The 17,674-nt window shown below is 45.8% G+C and overlaps 1 protein-coding gene across 1 annotated transcript in view; it reads left to right on the top strand.

Moving 5' to 3' along the window:
* SHB (SH2 domain containing adaptor protein B) overlaps window positions 1-17,674 on the top strand; it is a 157,770-nt gene that overhangs the window by 92,236 nt on the left and 47,860 nt on the right. The window contains exon 3 of the mRNA XM_081894405.1: window positions 6,086-6,301. Coding sequence (XP_081750531.1) covers window positions 6,086-6,301 — 216 coding nt within the window. The remainder of the gene's footprint in view (window positions 1-6,085; window positions 6,302-17,674) is intronic.

Raw genomic sequence — 17,674 nt, 5'->3', positions numbered from 1 at the left:
GTCTGGTAGTTGTTTTTCTCTTTGACATCTGGTGGGAGGGCGTTCCACAGGGCGGGTGCCACTACCAACAAGGCCCTCTTCCTGGTTCCCTGTAACTTGGCTTCTCACAGGGAGGGAACCACCAGAAGGCCCTTGGCGCTGGACCTCAGTGTCTAGGCTGAATGATGGGGGTGGAGACACTCCTTCAGGTATACTGCAAATCTTTGTTCCCACCCTACTACCCTCTGTGTGGCAGATGGTTTGCTATGAATGCAGTGGACTTTCCTCCTTCACTCCTTCTCTTTAGTAAGCTGGGGCAGCTAACCTGGCCTAGCATTACATCCATACTGGAGATCATGGTTTGTTTCACCCCAGGCAAACCAGTCTGTTGAGCCATAGTTTGTTCTTGACTTACCCACCGTGGTTTTGAATGGAAACGGACCACATTTTTTAGGTTGCATTCAGTGTTAAGTGTGAGGACTGTGGTTTGTTGCTCCCATAGGCTAACGGGAAAGAGTGAAATGAATCGAATTCCAGCACTATGGTTTTCTATGAGGACTGAGCGATCCAAGCTGCATGTTGCACTGACACATATATAGGTAGTGGGAGTCTACTGGCCATCGGGAAGAAGCTGATCCCATGGAAGGGATTGGAAAGAGAGGGGCTAGCAGGTAAAGTGGGTGCCTTTCCCACTTCCCATTTTTACTTGCTCCCCAGAAAGTGGAATTTCCACTTTTAAAAGGTTCACCATGCTCTACCTTCAGACCTCTCAATCTGTCACACGTACTGGTTTTCCTAGTAGTGATGTATGGAAGTGAGAGCTGGACCATAAAGAAGGCTGATCGCTGAAGAATCGATGCTTTTGAATTCTGGTGCTGGAGGAGACTCTTGAGAGTCCCATGGACTGCAAGAAGATCAAACCTCTCCATTCTGAAGGAAATCAGCCCTGAATGCTCACTGGAAGGACAGATCCTGAAGCTGAGGCTCCAATACTTTGGCCACTTCATGAGAAGAGAAGACTCCCTGGAAAAGACCCTGATGTTGGGAAAGATGGAGGGCACAAGGAGAAGGGGACGACAGAGGACGAGATGGTTGGATAGTGTTCTCGAAGTTACCAGCATGAGTTTGACCAAACTGCGGGAGGCAGTGGAAGACAGAAATGCCTGGCGTGTTCTGGTCCAAAGGGGTCATGAAGAGTCGGACACGACTAAATGACTGAACAACAACAACAACATCTCTCACATATAACTTGATTCTCAGAGTTTTAACAAGCAGATAGGGTTGTCCTGGCTATTCTTGAGGGTGAACCAACTTGGGTGTCCTGTTTTTCTTTTTTCCCCTGGGGTTTTTCTATTTTTTGGTGTGGCCAGACAGTGTGCCAGAAGTTCCCCGTGCCAGATCTCCTATATCCTTCCGAATTTTAGTACATATTGTTTCACATTCTTCATACTTAGGGCTTGGAAAGACAGGGATTAATCATGATAAGCTAAAACTGGCTCCCTCTTTCCCCCAGTGCCTAACAAAAGATAGCTTCTTCAGTTTCTGTATTAAATGAGTATATTGAGTGTATTTTTAACAGCGAAAATTATACCCAGCTTTTGAGAATCCTCACTGATTTCTAAGATGGGTCGGCTTGGTTTAGTTTAAAGGCACTAGGGACTGTGTGCTTACCCTCTTTCCTGGAGTTCCTTCCAGATTTCATATGAAATATTTTTTTAATAAAAAAAAACCCAGACCCAAGAGTATTTACTCTGACGTTGTTGCAACTAGTTTCTGAGAATTACAATGGCTATCAAGCTGCAGTTCTGTGCATACTAAATGGGGGATAAATCCCTTAAATTAACTGGGACTTTCTTCCTAGTAAGCTTGTAAAGAATTTCATTTTAGGAAAACGTCCAGACCCCAGTACACACATCTCATAAGCTGCTGCCATATCACAAATGAAACATGGCAGAATCTGACTTGGCATGTCATACATTTGGGTTCTACCAACAAAGACTAGCTATCTTACTTAACATTTAAACAATGTGAATTTCAGACCATGGGAATCTGTGAGAATACATAAACATATACAGTGGTACCTCGGGTTAAGAACTTAATTCGTTCTGGAGGTCTGTTCTTAACCTGAAACTGTTCTTAACCTGAAGCACCACTTCAGCTAATGAGGCCTCCTGCTGCTGCCGCGCCACCGGAGCACCATTTATGTTCTCATCCTGAAGCAAAGTTCATAATTCGAGGTAATATTTCTGAGTTAGCGGAGTCTGTAATCTGAAGCGTCTGTAACCTGAAGCATCTCTAACCCGAGGTACCACTGTACTGGGCACAGACAGTCCATCATTATAAAAAATCTAGCAGTGACAATTTGTGCCTTTTGAAGTTTAGTTTAACAGTAAGGTAAAGGTAAAGGGACCCCTGACCATTAGGTCCAGTTGTCACTGACTCTGGGGTTGCGGCGCTCATCTCGCTTTATTGGCCGAGGGAGTCGGCATACAGCTTCTGGGTCATGTGGCCAGCATGACTAAGCCGCTTCTGGTGAACCAGAGCAGCGCACAGAAACGCCCTTTACTTTCCCGCCGGAGCGGTACCTATTTATCTACTTGCACTTTGATGTGCTTTCAAACTGCAGGGACCGAGCAACGGGAGCTCACCCCATCTTGGGAATTCAAACTGCCGACCTTCTGATCGGCAAATCCTAGGCTCTGTGGTTTAACCCACAGCGCCACCCACGTCCTTGCTTAACAGTATGCCTGTGTAAAGTGCATTGCAAAAGTACAATCTGGAAATCACAAGATCGTGAATGACCATGGCCAGGCTCAATTTATCCAGGAAGGGGTGCGGTTGGCATGCCACTCAAACCCAATAAAAAGGCATGCCAGTGACTGTCACCACCTGAGCCAGATCAGCTTCAAGTCTGTGGCTTCAAGGAGCATGCAGTCCCTATTTGTAGATCCAGGGCCTATTTGTAGATTATCCTCCAGCCAACAGAATTCTGGCTGAAATCCACAGTCATGCAATTTGCAGGATGCCCTTAGGAAAGATGTGTCTTGCTGCACAATTTCCTCCCAATGTTGTTGTAAGGGTAAAGTAAGATGGGTGATCTGCTTGAGATTGCTGTACTTTGAGAAAAGGATGGGAATGGGGGGGGGGAGGTGAAAGGCAGGGCAGCAAGGGACAAGCACTAAAATTAACAGTTCAATTATTTACATGTCTACGCAGAATAAAACCCCGCTGAGTTCAGTAGTGTTTATTCCCAAACTAGTGGATATCAGATTGCAGCCTATACAGTGGTACCTCGGGTTAAGTACTTAATTCATTCTGGAGGTCCGTTCTTAACCTGAAATTGTTCTTAACCTGAGGTACCACTTTAGCTAATGGGGCCTCCCGCTGCCACCGAAGCACGATTTCTGTTCTCATCCTGAAGCAAAGTTCTTAACCTGAAGCACTATTTCTGGGTTAGCGGAGTCTGTAACCTGAGGCGTATGTAACCTGAAGCGTATGTAACCCGAGGTACCACTGTATATAATAAGAGGTGCTGGCTGGGGTTTATACGTTTCCATTTTAGCCCCTCTTATCTGTTAATAACATTTTATATGACACTGAAAATTAGATGGGGGCTGTACTGTCGCTGAACTTATATCAACAAGCATGATTTTACAACAAAAAGGCATTTTCTTCATTGGCATTAAGAGATCAAAGGATAATATTAATAGTCACAAAACCAGGGCATTATAATGTAATCTTCAAAGAGAGCTTGAATGGTCTTTCTGAAGTCTTTTGTTCAGGACAGTCTTTCGATTGCTCTTCTCCCAACCCCCAGTCATTCTCCCTCTCCCTCTCCCTCTCTCTCTCTCTCATATATATATATATATATATATATATATATATATATATATATATACACACTCCTCATGGCCTTGTAATCCCCAAAGCTAGGCTCCCAAGTAAGTAGAGTAAGTACACACAGTTTGATTCCTTGGTCGTTCCCAGCTGCATTTTAAAGCTTAAAGCAGTAGTAGCAATTACAGCTTTCATGATGGAAAATGCCCCAGTTCTGCCTCTTAAGTACAGCTGATACTTAGGTATTCTGGTCCAGGCAGAGCTGTCAGAATCCATCATGTTAGCGCTGTTCTTACAGCACAGTTTGTGAAGGGGGGAAGTGTATTTTGATTTCAATTTCAGGGAAATCCTTTCCATGGACCACAGCTGAGTAAAATTGAAACTCAAAACAAATTAAAGGTGTTTTAATATCGGTACGCCTAGACAATGGCCTTATGGGAAACATAATGCTTAACCATAGTGCTTCTTTTCTCCCCTTTAATCATGGTTCAACACTGCATGTAAATACCTAAACCGTGGTTAAGGGCTGGCTGCAAAACTGAAAGTGAGATCATTGCTTGAAGTAAGTTTGCTTTAGCTAATACCTCATGTACGTTTGCTTCATGTTACGTTCTTTCAGGTTACGTCCCGCAGCGACCCGGAAGTACCAGAAAGGGTTACTTCCGGGTTTCGCCGCTCGTGCATGCGCACAAGCACCAAATTGCACCACGCACTTGCGCAAATACGTATAGTTAAAGCTATGGCTTTCCCAGTAGTGATGTATGGAAGTGAAAGCTGGACCATAAAGAAGGCTGATCGCTGAAGAATTGATGCCTTTGAATTATGGTGCTGGAGGAGACTCTTGAGAGTCCCATGGACTGCAAGAAGATCAAACCGATCCATTCTTAAGGAAATCAGCCCTGAGTGCTCACTGAAAGGACAGATCTTGAAGCTGAGGCTCCAATACTTTGGCCACCTCATGAGAAGATAAGACTCCCTGGAAAAGACCCTGATGTTGGGGAAGATGGAGGGCACAAGGAGAAGGGGACGACAGAGAACGAGATGGTGGGACAGTGTTATCGAAGTTACCAGCATGAGTTTGACCAAACTGCGGGAGGCAGTGGAAGACAGGAGTGCCTGGCGTGCTCTGGTCCAGGGGGTCACGAAGAGGCGGACTAAACAACAAGTCTCTTCTCTTTTTGTTGTTAGGTGTAATGTTGACAATTTCTCTCTAAAAGACAGAGAAACTCTTCCTGCCCTGCCACTTCCCGATTTCATTGACAAACAATAAAAATAGCTTGTGATTTAAGGTAAATGTTTGACAAGTCTTCCGTATTATGGATTTCTAAGGCAAGAGGCTGCAATTCATGCCTGAAGTTGCCCAAGCCGCTTACAATTTGATTCAGGTCCTTAGGAATTTCAAGTATTTATTCAACCTCCAGTTCGTGAGCTTCCAGCATTCAACAAATCCTGTCTTAGCCAGCCCAATATTGACCATCTAAAGCTGATTTCATATGTGAATTTTAGAAACATGAAGCCGCATAATGATTAAGCGTGAATTGGTGGGAGGGTTCTATGAAAGCTTAAGATGAGCAGACTTCAGAAATGGGGTATTAAAGTTCTGCCCCAGATTTCATATAAGATGGTGTTGTTCACAGAGACTGTTGAGCCCCTGAGATGCCATAATACAGTGGTACCTCAGAAGTCGAATGGAATCCGTTCGACTTCCAAAACGTTCGGAAACCAAGGCGTGGCTTCCGATTGGTTGCAGGAAACTCCTGCAGCCAATCAGAAGCCACGGAAGTCACGTCGGGCATTTGGGTTCCAAAGAACGTTCTCAAACCAGAACACTCACTTCTGGGTTTGCAGCATCCAGGAGCCAAAATGTTCAACTCGCAAGGTATTCATGAAACAAGGTACATGAAATTGTGGGGTGCTGCTTTCTCTAAATTCTTGCTTTAATTGGGATAACATTTCTTATGTTCACTGCTATTTTGGTTGACTTATTTTGCCATCTGGCGACATAGAGAGGGAGGGAGAAACAACTAAATATTGCACGTGTTCTAGTAAATTGTTATTGAAATCATTGATCTGTTTCTTGACTTTTTCTGCTTGAGAGGAAAAGTTAAATATGGAAACCTTTTAGCAGCTTCCTATTTCTGCACTGTGCCGTTTTGACGTTTGCATTCGTCCGCCATCTAGTAGGGCTCCCCCACCCCCTGACCTCATGTTGCTTGCCTGCTGCCATAAGCAAGCAAATTAACCCAATTATTTCTTTACCTCCCTATAGAATTCCAGAGGCAAGACAGTGTGAAACCCCAGCAGAAAGACATCCAGCTGTACGACACACCTTACGAACCTGAAGGCAACGGCGTGGAGTCGGATTCTGAAAGCGTCGTGAGTCAGCGCTTGAGAGAGAGCAAGTTGCCACAGGACGACGACAGGCCTGCAGACGAATACGACCAGCCGTGGGAGTGGAACAAAGTCTCCATTCCAGCTTTAGCAGGTGAGGCCCTTTGGAGCGAATCTTTTCAGCTCTGCTTTTATGTCTTGCAAGAGACACCAAAGAGCATTTTAGAACATGGCAAAGGAGCTTCAGTGAAGAGAAGGGTTTGGATTTGATATCCTGCTTTATCACTACCCTAAGGAGTCTCAAAGCGGCTAACATTCTCCCTTCCCTTCCTCCCCCACAACAAACACTCTGTGAGGTGAGTGAGGCTGAGAGACTTCAGAGAAGTGTGACTGGCCCAAGGTCACCCAGCAGCTGCAGGTGGAGGAGCAGGGAATCAAACCCAGTTCACCAGATTACGAGTCTACCACTCTTAACCACTACACCACACTAGCTCTCAAGTGGTTTTGAGCGCTGGACGTTTCTGACTGGACAGGCTGTTATTTATAATCATTATCGTTTGATTAAATTTGTATACAGTCGTACCTTGGTTGTCAAACGCCCTGGAACTTGGATGTTTTGGCTCCCGAACGCCGCAAACCCGAGAGTGATTGTTCTGGTTTGCAAACGTTCTTTTGGAACCTGAACATCCGACGGAGCTTCCACAGCTTCCAATTGGCTGCACTTTGGTTTCTGAACAACTGTAAGTGGAACCTCGGTTTTCGAACGTAATCTGTTCCGGAAGTCCGTTCGAGTTCCAGAACATTCAAAAACCGAAAACTCAGTATGAAAACCTCAATACGGAAGCTGTGTGGCATGTTCGACTTCTGAGGCGAGTTCAAAAACTGAAGCATTTACTTCCGGTTTTATGGCATTCAAAAACCCAAATGTTTGAAAATGGAGATGTTCGAGAACCAAAATACCGCTATACCACCCTTAATCCGAAGATCACAGGGTAGTTCACACCACAAAAATACAAAATGGAAACACAAGAATATGTAGTAAAACCAAGGCTTTTTTTCCAGCCAGAACTCACTGGAACTCAATTCTAGCACCTCTTAGGTGGGCACTATTGCCATTCTAAGAGAACGATGTTAATGGTGTGGTCCAGCACCTCTTTTCTAGAAAAATAGCACTGAATAAAACAGAAACAAGAATAAAAACAAACCAATAACCCACCCACCCAAACACATTCAAAAGGTCATAGCATGTTAATCAGCCAAAGGTCAGGTTGAAGAGCAATGTTTTAGCTTGGCACCTAAAATTATGTAATGAAGATGTCAGATGAACCTCCTTGGGGAGAGCATTCTTGTGTTGCTACCCTCCAGACCTCATGTGGTGGAGACACACAAAGATAGGCCTCAGGTGATGATCGCAGGGTCCAGGTTGATTCATATTAAAGTTTGTTTGTTTATTGGCCCCCGCAGCACTGTGTTCAGAAATCCAAATGTGCTCAGAGGCCTAGAAAGGCTGGCAACCTCTGGCCCAGGGCACCCCGACTTTAGCTGCCATAATTGAGGAATGTCAGCAGGAGGAGGTTGTAGCCTATAGAGGCTTGCTCCTTCTGGTCCATGCCCCTCTGTGGCCAAACAAGGCTTGAGCTGCTGTGAAATTTCGAACCTTTTCTTTGGCAGCAAGCAAAACCCGTTTGCCAACGCTCCAGTAACCATTGGGGAGAGGTGAGGAACGAACCATCTTCTCAAACCAGCCGTTCTTCCCTGGTTTGAGGCAGACCGAAATACGGGCAAGGTCTGTGGGTGCTTCTGTTACTCGAGGGCACTTGCCATTCTGTGAACGTGAATACAGTCTTGGAGCCTTCAGGAGATGTTACCCCATTTCCTTTCACTGAAAATGAATGCTGTGCTTACTCATAACTGTGTAACCGGATGCTGGAATGATTCCTTATCGCTAATTGAATTCCTGGCACAAGTGGCTGCTATTGCAAAAGAAGAAAAGAATGGGGGGGGGGGATTTCCTTAGCCTATCTGTCTGTTCCTGTGTTGAGTTTAAATGTTTTACTTAAAGTGGGCTGCAGTCAATGAGGAGAAACCTGTGTGTTAGAAAATGTTCTTCTACATCCCACAATGTACCTTTTTTCCTGTGTGAGGCTATGGCTGGGAAGCAAATTTATGCCTCCCTCGCTTTTCCACTGTATGTTTATGCTTCGTTAGTTTTCTACGTAATTGAAAAAGCTAATTAACACACTTCTTACGTCCATTGTGTGCAGAATAACAACCAGGTGTAGCTAACACCAAGGACCGTAGACGGGGGGGTGGGAGATGGGGGTATTCCTATTCTCTTCCCTAAATTTTTAGGTTTGGGTTTGTTTTCTTTTACAAATGATCTCTACCGGTTTTTGGGGGGTAGGCAGTGAAAACCCATTTTTTCAGACTAAGCGCCCCACCTTTCAGTGTTTCAGCCAATGAAGGCAAATAGACTTGGACGCTTACCAAGCACTTGACAGGGGTTTTGTCTGTTTATTATCAAGGCAGATCCACACCATATATTTAAAGCAGAGTCAAAATACATTTAGAAGCACACAGCTCCCCAACCCAAGAATCCTGCAAACTGTAGTTTCCCCCTCACCTACCTACAGTTTCCAGTACCATTAATAAACTACAGTTCCTATGGTTATTTTAAAGGGAGGGGCATGTGCTTTAAATGTGTGTTGGATGTGTTTTAAATGTATGGCATGGGTCTGCCCTTGGCCACAGATACTTTGTTGCCTGATGTGGAGCCCAGGTGACACTGGTATGCGCATGGGTGTGCACACAACCATCGGGGCCACAACTTAAAAACTCTTGCTCCCATCACTCAAACACCAATCCTGCCTTTGTCTTTCCTTTCCCTGCCATGCCAACTGAAGTTGGTTACTTCACCTGTTGCATTCCAGAGCCCACTCTGGTTTTTGTTTGTTTGTTTGTTTCCTATTGAAAAAAGATATTAACCAACTTTTTACTAATTGGAGAACTTTAAATTCAACCAGATTAGTTTACATGTTGTCAGGGAACTGCCATCGGCTCAGGGGCGAGAGGGGAAAAGCCGGATGGATTACAGAGAGCCCCCAAAGATCGTGGGAAGCAGCACTTCCTCAGCGGAGGAAGGAAGCCACGCCTCTAGTGGGGAGGAGCTGCAGGCCTCGCAGGAGGCGAGGCGGTGCCAGAACACCTTGCCTGAGCAAAGCGGGGAGGAGAGAGGTCCCCCGTTACCCACGCCTTCCTTGCACAGTAGGCTTCCACGCCAAGAGGGGAGGCGCAGACTGGGCGTCAAGAAACTACTCTGTTGGGGAAGGTTTAAGGACTGCCCACTCTCAGATTCTGCCAGTGAATGAGCAAGACATGGAATAGAGGCGCTCTGCATTCTAACGTTTTTTTTATCACCAATAAGAAACCTTTAAAGCAGACTATTGAAGCATATTGCCTGATTGCTCTCGAGCAACCAACCGATACCTCTAACACGTGTATTTTAGGTTTTTGCACCCACCCCAACATATCAGGCTCGGGTGCTGCTATTAACCAAATATACCCCCACCTAACAAACCTGCTGCCAAATTTCAAGGCAAACCTGCTGTCAGATTTTAAGGGACCATCATCAAACATTCAAGCACCTGGAGTGAAGGAAGGGCCTGTAATCCCCCCCCCACTTGTTTTACACAAGGGAAGGGGAATTTATTTTGCTCAAGTGATGCTGGTTTTAGTCAAACTAAAACACCCTTTTTTGTAAGCGATGCTGCAACTTTGACGTTGCCTTCTTGGAGAGCAAACTGGATTGAGGTGTGGTTTGCATAATAGATGTGAACTGTCGCGTAAGATTTTGACTGGAGAGTTTAATTATAGTGCAATGCAAAGACCTGAGACAGAAAAAAATCCACATCAGTTTAGGGGGAAATGTAGGAGTCTTAATCCGCCAAATGGACAAGCTCAGTCTGTGACATAAATTAATACAATGAGCTCGGCTTTTAACACACAATATAGAAAAAACAGATCAGTGACTCCTAAATCCTCAACCAAAATATTCTACCAGAAAATTCTCTTTGATGCTACGTATGTGAGGAGCAGAGGACATTGGATGCTGAGTTGTAGTCTAGCATATTGCTGAGCATGAAAGATGGCAGAAGGAAGCCTTCATCCTCTGCCCTTCATATTTGAGTGTGGGAGGAAGAGTTCTCATGCAAAAGCTACGCTTTATAGTTGCTCAATTCAGACATCATGCCAAACCATGTTTCCTATGCATGAGGAAAGCCATGGTTCACAACTCCCACGCAGCAGTTGAGGATCAAGGTAAATGAGTCCCGATTCTACTTTGCTAGGTAAAGGTAAAGGTACCCCTGCCCGTACGGGCCAGTCTTGACAGACTCTGGGGTTGTGCGCCCATCTCACTCAAGAGGCCAGGGGCCAGCGCTGTCCGGAGACACTTCCGGGTCACGTGGCCAGCGTGACATCACTGCTCTGGCGAGCCAGAGCCGCACACGGAAACGCCGTTTACCTTCCCGCTGGTAAGCGGTCCCTATTTATCTACTTGCACCCGGAGGTGCTTTCGAACTGCTAGGTTGGCAGGCGCTGGGACCGAGCAGCGGGAGCGCACCCCGCCGCAGGGATTCGAACCGCCGACCTTTCGATCGGCAAGTCCTAGGCGCTGAGGCTTTAACCCACAGCACCACCTGTGTCCCAACTCTACTTTGCTATCTGATCTCAAATTATGGTTTATCAGTTCAAGCGCCACACATGCCATGGTTAAGCTTCCTGAACCATGCCTTGCTGTGATGTCTAAATTGGCGCACTAAGCCTGTTTGCAGATCAGAGTAAGAGATGAGCCATGCACAAGCTGTGCATGCCCATATTGCTCCTCCTAGTTCATGCTGGGGAGAAGCTGTCAGGGAACTGACATCAGAGCCAGAAGTGGAGGCAAGGCTCCCAAGCGATGCCGGAGAAGGGCCAAGCAGGGAGAGAGGGAACTCATCGGCTGGGGAAAGAAATCAGCGTAACACCAGGGATAAAGGGGGGCAGATGGGGGAATCGGAGAGGGGGCTCCAGGACTCTTCGCCGGAGACCAGCAGGGAGAGCACAGGTCCTCTGCTACCCACACCCACCCTGCGCAGAAGACTTCCGCGCAGGGAAAGTAGGTGTAGACTTGGCGTCAAAGAACTTCTTTGCTGGAAGAAGTTCAAGAAACGCCCACTGTCGGATTCTGCTAGCGACTGAAACAGCCACGAAGTGAAGTGCTGTCCAGCCAGGAAAAGGTTTAACCAGGCAACCTAGCCAGGAGTGGCGGCAACCTACGCACGAGCAACCCCATATAACCATTACAGAAGCAAACCACAATCCCTTGTTTAGGGTTGCATCCAAGCCAGAGATCGTGGTTTGTTCTGCTCCAAACAAACCACAATGATAAGCCAAGGTTTGTTATTGGTTTATGGTTACCAGATGTGCAAATACAACCACTCTGTTGAGGCAGAAAAAGTTTAAGTTTCACATTTTCTGTCCAGTATGAAGGGAAAAAATGCACCATATGTAACTCCATGATACTTGAAGTGGGTTTAAAAAATACCTTGGCTTAGAATAAACCTCTCTTATCATGCTGCAGCCAGCTGGAGCTTTTCTTTATTCCTGTGCAGTCTGCACCAGGCATTGGGCTTATTACTTGACACTCATTAATTGCTCTTAAAGCCAATTCCATATTTTAATGACTTAAGTAAATACCTTGAGTAGCTTGTACCCAGCTGGTAGTATGTATCTGAATAGACCTCTGTTTGGATGCCCTATACCTGGTTTGATCATGTATGATGAGCAAAACAGCAGCTGCAGGAGAAGGTTGCTACTTGTTCTTTGGCAATCAGGAGGCTTTTATGATCTCGACTGTTTGCATTTGCTCAGTAGTAGGGCTATTTATTCTCATTAGACTGCTGGACAGAAGACTGTCACTACTTTTGCGCAAATAGATGAGGTGCCTTCCTCTTGCCAGCAAACTTTGAAAGTTATTTGGGAAGACAAGCCAGGCAGCTGAATGAATTATGGCATCCCTGTATGACGCCAGGAATTATGTACACACAGAAAACTTCAGCGGCTGCTGTTATTGTGATGAGTAGACACTTTTTATCTACCCAAATGGATGTTGGGCCTGGCTGTCTAGTAAAGGGAGATATGGTATTAAAATATTGCTGTATGTCAAGACAGCTAGCTACGGGAGGAGGACCATGTTAGCTATGATACCTAAATTATTATTTTTATCTACAAAGGCAATGTAGCTCTAGAACTGGGGGTAGGCAGTGTGGGGCTTTTCAGATGACATTGAACTAAAACTCCCATCATCTCGATGGTTAGCCATGCTTGCTGAGAGGTAAGGGGAGTTGAGAACCCCATAATACCCACAGAGCATCAGGACTAGAAAGGTTATTGCCTTCTTTAACCCAGAAATCTCTGGTACCTAGAGCTGCAAACTGCACAGGTGCCCTCCCCCTCGATGTTTTCTTTAAATCATGAAACCCCCTCCCCCCCAAATATCAGTCTCTTAAGGGTCAACCTGGATGCGATGGCCGCAAGTTCAGGTGTGTGTTTAAACTGTTGAACCTTGACTTGTCACAGACACCCAGAAGTTGGGAGGTTAATGGGGGGGGACTGAGAAGGGGAGTGTGGGCGAGGAGTGCAGAATCCTTACCCCTTTGCAGCCCATCTAGCCAAATCTTTTTCTCTTAGCCCTCCATCTGTTTTGGACTACAACTCCCATCAGTCCGTACTTGCACGGTCAGTGGTCAAGGATGATGGTTGCTGTAGTGCAGAACATTTGGAGGGCACCAAGTTGACTATCCTTGGATTAGAAGCTGAGGTTAGTTTCCCCAGCCCCAAGGCTTAAAGCTTATTTAAACTTAAAGAAGGTATTCAAGCAGCTTTAGCATATAAAATAAAAAAGCATGAACATCAACAGCAGCAGCAGGGAATGACAAATTTCTAGATTCTAGATGCTTTCTAGATGTGGCTGGACACCTGACTCGCAGCCAGCATGACCAGTGGTTAGGGATGATAGGAGTCTTAGTCCTGTGGCCCAAGGATGTCCTCCCTTTGCTATGCAGTCTACTGGTAGCCATACCAGCCATTCTTCAGCTAGAGTTCCACTCAGTACTTCATTTTGGCCATTATCTTCCTCAGCCTCCTTCCTCCCTTGCATGGGCTCACATACTTTTCTCCTGCTCCTCTCACTAGGCCTAGAAATGAATTCTTCAACTGCGAGGTGCAACATTTATATGAATGTGGGGTATCTTTTAACCCCAGTTGTGAAACCCAGAGACTTCGTAGGGGTAGAGGACGCAGATGAACCTCAGGCCTACTTTCACACTCTCCACACAAGATTGAGCCATGTTTCCCTCCTCTTGGTAGAAACCAACCAGTCTCTGACAGACATTTCCCTGCAAGCCTTTCATCAGGCAAGGCCCTAAGAAACAGTAGGATAATCTTTAGAAATGGCAATTAGCCATCTCAGGCTTGTACAGTTACTTGGGAGCAAGTCCCATGGTTCTCTTTGGAGCTTCCATCAAAGTCAGCAAACATATGACCGGTCTGTCAGTCATGCTAAGCTTTCCCTAGTGACAACTATTCTTTCCAGCTTCATCAATAAGTCTTCAGATATTGAGGTTTCCATAGATTCCACTCACCATATTGAAATGGCTTGGAGTGCAAATGTTAATTGTAAAATGCAAGGTTTCTCTACCAAAAAACATCTCATTATCAGCATGGGGAAAAGCAGGGTTTTGCCCAGTGGGTATCTAAGAAAGCGCCGCTCCCTCTACCCATTGTGAAGTATTTCAGAATATGTTCTCTGTTACAGATTTCATTATAGGAAGACTCCCTCTGCGTGTGTGCGTCTCTGTGTTTTTTAAAATTCTCATATGAGTTGTGTATTCATCAAAGTGGGCAACAGTTTTTTTTCAAAGTCTGCTGCTACTCCGTGGGTTGATTGCTATTCTTGTACTGATGCATAGGAACTGCACTGTAAACGTGTTTGAACTTCTTTGAAGTTATTAGTTTTGATTGTTTTCCAAATTCAGTGAATGCCTGAGCTGCTGCTGCTGCTGCTTCCCACACAGGTGTGGTGATTATGTGCAATCTAGACATGTTCCCCCCACCCACCCACCCCCGTTTTGTAGGCGGTATATGAAAAGCTAAAACAGTAGCTCAGTTGTCTGTCTGACACCGAAACAGCAATCTGAATATTTAGCGCATGATTCTTACCACAGCAAAACACCTCCAGCTGGAGGGCAAATTTGTGTGCTGAAAAATACTCGAGAACTGTGAATAACAAAATATACGAAATCTCTTGGCCTCACAGCTATGGGCTTGTTTGTGAAAGCTGGAGAATATATTCCTCAGAGTTCTAATAGCTTTCAATAAATAAACCCAAGAGTACCCAACCTATTGCTTGGGTACCAGAAGTGGCACAGGCCATGGGGACATGTTGCATTCTTGGACAGGAGCAGCAGAACCCATGGGCTTGGATATAGGGCATGGTCAGGCTTGCATCCTTGTGCACCTCCCTGTGCTGCTCCTTTTGCCTCGTCTCCCTCTTAATAGGTGTCAGGCATGGAGAGTCCTTCTCTCCCTTCACAGATAAGGATTAACAAGCAGTTGATAGATTTATAGTCCTTTTATTATAGCATCATGTTGCAAGCACAAATATACAGCTTTCCACAAGGAGGGCAGTTGGCTACTCTAAATCCGACTTCCGCAGCAGTCAAGACGCCAATGGGAAGTTCCTCCCCCTCCCCTTCTGCCTCCTTTGCTCTCTGATACGTTTGGACCTCCGTGGTCAGTCACTGTTGAGATGTCCGTTCCACCTTAAGGAACAGACATGGGATTGTTACGTGTCACATGTCTGTTTACATTCCAGAACAGTACCCTGGGAACTTCCATTGTGTATAGCTTTTGCTTTTCCCCTTCTCTCTGAGACGACATGAGAGAGAGACGACATGTTTCTTTGTCCTGATTTATGATGAATAAATTTGTAGTTAGAGTATGCTTCCACAAGCCTCATGCCTATTCTGTGTGCACAGTTTTCTCTGCTGATAGCGTGCCCTGGCTTTGAAAAACCCGGGTCGCTGATTTAGGTCGGAGCACCGGCCAATGGAAGGAGTCAGCCAAGCTGGAGCTTGCCAGCTGGCCTCCCGGCCCTCTGCATGTCGACACCCACACTCTCAAGTGACGTCTCGACTAGCCCTTGTCATCGTCTTGTAACTGGATAACTCCTCCCTAAGCTCGAAATAAATAAAAAAATTGTTCAGTAGCACCTTGAGAGACCAACTAAGTTTGTTCTGGGTATACTTAGTTGGTCTCTAAGGTGCTACTGAACAATTTTTTTATTTATTTCGACTGCGTCAGACCAACATGGCTACCTACCTACCTATCTCTCTCTTTTCTTCTGAACATGCTGTGGTCAAGGGACTCTTCCCCCTCCTGCTCTCCATCGGAGAGTAGCTGGTCTGCCATAGAATGCATTCCCCAATCCTCGTCTTGAGACCATTCCCTGACAATAGGTTAGGGGCAAAACCACACCATAACATTAGGCAGTTTGAGGAAAGTGAACTGCACTTAAAGGTAAAGGGACCCCTGACCATTAGGTCCAGTCGTGGATGACTCTGGGGTTGCGGCGCTCATCTCGTTTTATTGGCCGAGGGAGCCGGCGTACAGCTTCCGGGTCATGTGGCCAACATGACTAAGCCGCTTCTGGCGAACCAGAGTAGCGCACGGAAACACTGTTTGCCTTCCCGCCGGAGCTGTACCTATTTATCTACTTGCACTTTGACATGCTTTCGAACTGCTAGGTTGGCAGGAGCAGGGACCGAGCAACGGGAGCTCACCCCGTTGCAGGGATTTGAACCGCCGACCTTCTGATCAGCAAGCCCTAGGCTCTGTGGTTTAGACCACAGTGCCACCCACGCCCCTTTACTTGAACTGTACTGCACATTAAAATAACACAGCTTCATATTTCAGATTGATCTTGGGGGGTCCATAAATGTCATTGACAGGTTGGACACAGAGGAATGGTGGGAGGAACCAGGTGACAGACCCCAAGGGATGAAGGCTCAGAGCCCAGGGAGTGATGGTGGGATGACAAGAAGCGGTCAGAGGGAGAAGACTGGGGGGAGGAGGTGTCAGAAGCCGAAGAGGTGACAGGGCTTGGTGAAAAGGGAGAGTCTCCGGCAGAGAGAAATCCAGAATCAGAAAGCAGGCAACTGGGAGGAGGGAAGCCAAGAGACAGAGATTAGTCAGGCTGGTGAAAGTACATGAGTGTCTCCTCCTCCTGCTGCTGCAACAAGCAGGTAAGCATAGAATAATAATAATAATTTATTATTTTTACTCCACCCATCTGGCTGGGTTTCCCCAGCCACTCTGGGAGGCTTCCACAAAGGCCAAAAATACACTAAGATGTCACACATTAAAAACTTCCCTGAACAGGGCTGCCTTCAGATGTCTTCTAAAATTCATGCAGTTGTTTATATCTTTGACATCTGATGGGAGGGTGTTCCACAGGGCGGGCGCCACTACCAAGAAGGCCCTCTGCCTGGTTTCCTGTAACCTCACTTCTTGCAGTGAAGGAACCAGCAGAAGGCCCTCGGAGCTGGACCACACAATAAAACATCAGAGATTAGAAACTTTCCAATACAAGGGTGCCTTCAGATGTCTTCTAAAGGTTGTATAGTAACTTATCTCCTTGACATCTGATGGGAGGGTGTTCCACAGGACGGGCGCCACTACCGAAAAGGCCCTCTGCCTGGTTCCCTGTAGCTTTGTTTCTCGCAGTGAGGGAACCGCCAGAAGGCCCTCGGCGCTGGACCTCAGCATCTGGGCAGAACGATGGGGGTGGAGACGCTCCTTCAGGTATACTGGGCCGAGGCCGTTTAGAATGTGTCTCCAGTTTTGATCTTTAAAAGTGTGTCTTGGTTAACTGAGGTTTGGGTGGAAAGTGCTCTGGACTTAGCCCATATTTGACGGACCAAATTCCACAGTAAAAATTATGTTGCGCTTGATAAATGTTAAAGTCAGTATTTTGTTATTTCAGTGTGTCGTTTCCTTACCATCTACACACACACCCCTGGGAGAGTTTCTTGTTTGACTTCTCACATGTTAAATAAGGCTTCTTTTAATTGCTTGCAGCTTTTAATTACTTGCAGGTTGTTGTAAATGAATTAGGTTCCTTCCGTGGTGTTTGGCTGGGTGATTTGTCTCAACACAAATATTCTTTCAGAGGATTATGTGCGGGTTTCTCACCAAAGATCAACAACATTAAAGATATTTCTTATTTAGCAGAATAAATAAGTGAAACATAATTAAATTTTATGAACCATTTAAATTGGTTAATTCTTTCCAACACCTTTGCTTCTCGATTATGATTCCATGAGCTTTTGCACATTTAATATTCATGAACCAATTCTGTAATTATACCTTTCATGCAGTGCCGTTTAAAGGCCCCCTCAGATAAGACTCTCTACATGGGTTCTGCACC

This window comes from Podarcis melisellensis (genome assembly GCF_964234715.1).
Source record: "Podarcis melisellensis genome assembly, chromosome: 17".
NCBI classification, from domain to species: domain Eukaryota; kingdom Metazoa; phylum Chordata; class Lepidosauria; order Squamata; family Lacertidae; genus Podarcis; species Podarcis melisellensis.
The sequence above is the reverse complement of the archived record's forward strand: the minus strand, read 5'-3'. Positions and strand labels throughout refer to the sequence as shown.